This window comes from Phragmites australis, chromosome 7 (assembly GCF_958298935.1).
Source record: "Phragmites australis chromosome 7, lpPhrAust1.1, whole genome shotgun sequence".
NCBI classification, from domain to species: Eukaryota; Viridiplantae; Streptophyta; class Magnoliopsida; order Poales; family Poaceae; genus Phragmites; species Phragmites australis.
The window spans coordinates 29,128,049-29,134,398 of record NC_084927.1 but is presented as its reverse complement, the minus strand read 5'-3'; the positions used below and the strand labels follow the sequence as shown (position 1 = coordinate 29,134,398).

General features: G+C 40.0%; 1 protein-coding gene across 2 annotated transcripts; it reads left to right on the top strand.

Annotated features, from left to right (window-relative positions):
• Positions 1–842: 842 nt before the first annotated feature.
• LOC133924608 (uncharacterized) lies at positions 843–4,367 on the top strand. 2 transcript variants are annotated; one of them, XR_009910825.1, is made up of 6 exons: positions 843–1,177; positions 1,330–1,404; positions 1,564–1,692; positions 1,781–1,853; positions 2,513–3,358; positions 4,048–4,367. XR_009910825.1 is itself a non-coding variant. In XM_062370219.1 (5 exons), the coding sequence occupies exons 1-5, from the start codon at positions 1,092–1,094 to the stop codon at positions 2,573–2,575; spliced, it is 426 nt and encodes a 141-aa protein (XP_062226203.1). In that variant the 5' UTR covers positions 843–1,091; the 3' UTR covers positions 2,576–4,367. The 2 variants fall into 2 exon arrangements, 1 of the variants encoding a protein (XP_062226203.1); XM_062370219.1 differs by having other exon boundaries at positions 2,513–4,367.
• The last annotated feature ends 1,983 nt before the right edge of the window (positions 4,368–6,350 follow it).

The window sequence follows — 6,350 nt, the reverse complement described above, 5'->3', positions numbered from 1 at the left end:
CGTCAGCGAAAAGTTTACAGCCGTCGGATTGGATTGAATCTGGCTCTGGCGTCGGCCGACGTCCGTTGTCGTAGTCGCGGGAGTTGCAACGCGCGCCTCGTCCGTGCTGCAAGAAACCGCCTGTACACTGCATGCGGCTCCGCCGCCGCCGCCGCACAAGAGCCCCGCCTCGACCCCGCCCCCCCCCCCCCCCCCCGCTGGCCTCAGCCCCGCCATGCGCCGCCGCCGCCGAGGGCAGGCCCTTCTCCTTCTCACCCGTGCCCACGGGGGCGACCGCCGCTCGCTGGACGAGCGTGCCACGCGGGTCGTCCTCGTCAGGGCCGTACCGCAGTATTAAGAGGCCCTGTGCAAAATTGAAATTACACTATCAGAAAAGAAGACATCTTTTCTCGAATACAGTTGTATGTGCACCGTTAAAAACAGAATTAATGTTATATGTGGTCAATATTTATAAATAAAAGAAAAATATTTGAGAAATTCATAAAATATAATAATATCCAATCTAGGAGAGTTGTGGTATGTGAAGAGCCTATTTATATTCTATATACTATACCATAATATCCAATTTAAATGGGTGATAAAAATTCAGTTACACTTAAAGGCTAAAACATACTTAGTACTAGTAGTATAATTCTATCTAATCTTCGTATAAAAATTCATGAGACGTAGCTGTTTGCAGTGAGATAAATGACCAAATTAATAGCCTGCTGACCTAATTAATAATCTAAAATTACAGAAACTAACTTTAGTAAAATAGAATCGATGGCTACATGAGGCCCTTGCAGGGTGGGGCCCTGTGCGGTCGCCCACCCTGCACATGCTAATCAACGGCCCTGGTCCTCGTCGCGGAGGTCGCTGCGGCCCGGAAGCGCTCGCGCGATGCCATTCCCACGCGCCAGGCCTCCTTGCTCCTATGCCGCCTCCGCGCGCCTTTTTCTCCGTGGTCGCCGCCCGTCTCACCAGCGACAGCGCAGGCTTAGGCGCAGGCCGAGCTGGATGGCCCGGAGGGTGCAGCCGCGGTGGTCTCGACGGGGTCGACGAAGAGGGCGGAGGGGAGGAGAACGATCATCTCAGTCCGGAGCAGTTGGTGGATGCGCTACCGTGGGAGCTTCTCCATCGACTGGCATCGGCTCCCTCCCTTCGCCCTCGAATTGCTCCATCGCGCCGCCCATGCCCGGTACAACCCTGCCCCTCTTCCCCTCCCATTGTTTATTCTTCCTCCCAATCAGTACACAATACACACAACAAGACGCCAATTCACCATTTTCTCTGCCTCTTTGTTCATTCGTCGTCGTTTACAATATTTTCTGTTGCTTCCTGATATACCAGATGCTGCTTCTCTGCTGATACTACTGTTGGACTTGGAGGTCCAGACGGCAACAGACGTGGGATGAAACGTTCAAGGTTACACATGTTTTCCCGTGGAAATTTCGTGTGTTCACTTCTATCAGTAGTTTTGCATTTGAGTAAATACAACACTCACCAGAGCTTTTGAGTAAATACGACATCACCAGAGTTTTTATTTCAGTATCTAATATACGACATGTACGTCGATGCTCTTAGGTGTGATGATTTCAACGCGGATTGGCAAGCATTGTTCAAACTTCGCTGGCCCCTTGGTGGTAACACTGGACATGATACCTTGGTCACTGTGGATTGGCAGCAACAATATTGGGAAAAGCATTTACAAGAGTATGGGTTATATGAACCAACTGCTTTTGCACTAAAGAATTTTATTCATTAGTAGCTTGATCACAAATGCCTTTTTACACCTTTCCAGAGGTGCCTGGATGAAGCTGCAGAGAGTGCCCTGCTTCCTTCTTTTTGTGGGAGTACTGGTGAGCTGGGCACAGGTCAGTTTCCAGAACTCCGTCCTGACATGTCTACCATATTCCTATTTATTTCTTGCCATTCCTTGGTTATTTCAGTAATTATCTTACCTACATTGGGCCATCGGCAATGTTAGTTTCCATGTAGTTTAATTTCAGCAGAACTGACATAAATTATTTGAATTCTATTATCTTTATCTAACAATGTTATACCCATTTACTATTGAAGTAACCTTGCTGTTTTTGTTGTTAGCTTTCAACAGAACTGACATGAATCATATGAAATTATCTTTATCTAAAAAATGCAATACTCATTTACTGATGAGATGACTTTTCTGTTTTTGTTGATGATCTAGCAGCTAAAATTATGAAATCTATTTACCATAGCGTGGACATATCTCAACAGCATTCAAGATTATCATATCAATGCCACAGATTTGGTTGCTCTGCTCACATGCATTTCTTTTTTAACAACACTTTTTATCTTTTCATGGAACACTTGCCAATTATGAATATTCAGTTAAAGAGTACAACATGATTAAGGACTTGATATCTACTGCAATAATTTGGTTATGCAATGTTACTCTCCCACAGTGTTGATCTAACAATGGATCTTTGTTGGGACTTGCTTGCCTTCTCATTTATTAGTCTCTCATTATATCAACATTGTCTCTTATTTTCAGGTCCAAGAGGCGTGCATGCACGTGCGGCCGTTGGTGGCGAGCTTGCGGCACAGGCGAGGCTAGCATCATAAGTGGTTGGCTTGCAGAGGAACGAAGCAAGGCGACGAGAACCGCGGTGCTGCTGGCCTTGATATTGCCGCCTCACCTCCTGCTGCTTTATCTCGCCTCCGGCTCCACCATTAGCTCGACCTCTACCACAAAAACTCCATGGCACTGAATGGCGTGGTGCAAGGAATGCACGAAGCGACAGCACAAGCAAGCTCTGATCCTCAAATTGGCAAGGCATGATGAGCTTTTTCTCCTTGTACCTTCATGCCCCTTAACTGTTTGATGAAATGTGAAGGTAGCACAAGCCACCTTTTATATTCAGTTTTAGTTGTAATTGTTGCCTAACATTGCTCCTTTTTATTGAAATAACTGAGAGTTGACAAATGAAGCATCAACTGTCATTTGTCACATATTAGTTTTCATCCATTTGTTCAATTTCCTGCAAACAAGCTTGCGTATTACCATTATATATCTATGGAAAAGAATTGTTAACACCAAACATTCTATGGTGCTACATCATATAACTAATATCTTTGTTGACACATATTAGATTTTCACCAAATTCAATAATTATTCTAATCTCCCACAATCAAATTTAGTGCATCAATTTGTTGTCCTGTGGAATTTATAATTTCAGTGTTGCCTGCAGTATGGATTGTTAACGCTGCATATCGATTTATATTTTCCTATGCCAATTTGAGATCAATCAGTTGCCAAATGTGGTCTAGACAAGTTCTACAATTTCAGAGCTATCATATGTATCAAAGCTGCCAATGGAGTCAACATTCCAGATGGATGGTTAGTTCCATATATGTGTGCATTTCCACATTGATTTGTCAGGTTAATATAGTTGTCGTACACATTGCTTATGCTTTCCCCCAACTAGATTAGTGCTTTATTTAAACTTCCAGTTCTTCATACAAGTTTGTACTTTTAATTTCACATTCACACTGCTTAACCATGCTTTTGCCGTTCTTTTTTAGATTTCCTTGCTCTTAGATTACTGAGATCATCTTATAATTAAATTGGTCTGGAAGTAAATAGTCCAATTGTCTAAATAATATTGCAGGATTATCTAAAAAGGGTCAAAAGGATCATTTACAACTGAGCTTTCCTTTTTAAATTTATATCGTTGGGTACCACATGATTTCATTCTGCATCTATTGTTCATGGAGGTGCAATGGTATTGTGATCTTTTTTGTTTTCTTTTGGGTTAGTTGGTCGTAATTCTGATATCTTCACCTACAATTAATCCATTCGATGTATGGATTATTTATTTCTTTTTGTTATATGCAAAAATCTTACCTAGAATATTTCAAATAAATTGGCTACAATAATTAGTTAGGATGACTTCAAAATGAATGGTTCTACATTTGTCTACAATATAATAGAACCACATAAAGAACAAAAAGATGATATATAGATCTTTTGGTTGCTCTTGCTTTTTAATCTGAACGTTGATCATTGATTCATTATCTATTTTGAAGTGTGATTCCAGCAGCAATGAATTCATGTATACACCTGCCGATGTTACCATCATCACCTGCACCTCGCAAGTGCCAGCCCCTCCATCTCCCAGGAGTGTCATCTTCGAAAGAAGTACTCTTCAGTTTATAGATTATTTAGATGTAAACAATTGAAACATGCAACAACCAGCTACTCATCTAATTGTGTTGTCCTCCTGATGACTCACAAGTTATACATAAGAGCATTCCACCTTTTCTAGCATTAGTAGCAGGTTACCCTTCTTGCTCCTAGCCCTTAGGTTTTGACTATTTTTTGAATATTTATACAGGTTACTTAGTTTGTTCAGCGCAGTAATTTTCTCCTATAAAGCTTCTTAGTGTTAATGAAGAAACTGATGCAAATTATTGACCATTATTATCGGTTTGCCATATCATGTTGCTTTTTTTGGTGGTATGTACGTTCAATACTTTTTACTGATATGTAATACACAATGTTATTCATTACGGGGATAAAAAGTTGATGGCAGTAAAATGATATGCAGTAGTCTCGGTAGAATAAAAATATTTTCCTAACCATTTGTTACTTACAATTAAAAATTCCTTCAAATTGTAAGGACACAGTCCAGGTAGTTGGTTCAAGTATTATTTAATACCTCGAGACAGCGACAATAAGATAGATTGTTCCCACATCTCATTTTAGTTTACCATGAAAACATCACATTTCGTAAGAACTATATCTTCATATCTTAATTCAGGAAGCTGTACGTATTAGGGGTAACCAATACACCTAAAGGCACAAAAGATCATATACAATATTCAACTATAGCCACACGGGGCCCATCAGGCCTGGCAACCCAAGCAAACAGGTGCGGCAAGGCACTGCGCAATTTCTAGTCCATACCCTAGTGCCTCTGCAGTGATCTCTTTAGTATAGTATCGTGTTGGTTACTATAGTAGAGTAGTATTTCTGGTGTCACTTAGTGAGCTCTTCTAGCTAGCGTTTTGTAAAAAAGAGTGATCCACAATCTATGTCTTCTTATTTTTTATTGCTTTAAGTCTATAAAATTTCTTGCCAGAGAATGTAAAAAGGATACCTGATTTGATCCCCCAACCTAGACGTGATCCAATATATTTTTATATTTAAAAATAAAAATGGATGTCCATCTCAAAAATTAGAAAAAATAGGCAATTCTGGCGATTTATACTTATCACTGTAAAAATCATAAAAAATGCAACGTTCCGATGCTCTCGAAAGTCCAAAACACTATCTAAATAGTCATGAAAATTACTAGGAATATTCTGGGTAAATAATTGAATGATCTACGGAATATATTAACCCAACCTGTGCTATTTTGCACTCATTTCATTGCATAAATAATGTAGGTTGATGTGATCGCATGACATGAACTCAATAACATATAGAATTATGCCTTGGACCAATTGTTTCTAGAAAAAAATGCTATGTAACTAGAATGTTGCTATAGCTAATGACACTATAATACATCTTCCACATTGGCAATGTGACTTTATAATAGAAGTATCGCCCTTAGAATTATGCCAATTATTCTGAGTTAATCTATAACATGTAGTTATGGAGGATTAGAGTAATTTCTTGAAAAATCGTTCTATTAATCATGTAGGCAACTTTACAATTCAAAAAGATATGCATACACTCAGAAAAGACAAAAGTAATTGTGCTCTTAGAAGTGGCATAATCACTATAGTGAAAAAATTTTTTGGTGCATTCTAGAAGTAGTTTTCAGCTCAGGGGGAGACGCACGGAGACAACGAAGTCTCTCATATTCATCCCTTAACTATGAATAAATAGAAAATTACCTACATGAGTTGTATTATTAGTTAAATTCATGAAGAATATGGTTTTCACTCATCAACAGCTATTTCTTATCTTTTACTCTTTAGACTAGAAGCTTCTGCATTAGATTTAATGAAACTCCCAGATGAAGGGCAACCTGTATGACAACGGTATACCTTACCCCTACATAGGTTTCTGATCTTACCTATTTCCCTCTTGCTTCTTACCTTCATCACATATGTTAATCCTGCATGGAATAGAAACTTTGAATTATATACATAACACTATAAAGAATTATATTACCTATTATAAATAGCGGCATCGTCGCTGCTACAGGAATTCGTGACTTCCACACAACCGCACCTGGATCAGGTTGCTCCCTGTCCTGACGGGACACAGATCCTCTGCAGTTGCCACTTAATGCACTCCATCACTGGCAACTGCAGAGAGCTACAGTGGAGTGCATTAAGAGCACTCCACAGCCCTTGATTTAGAGATGGATGGATGGGAT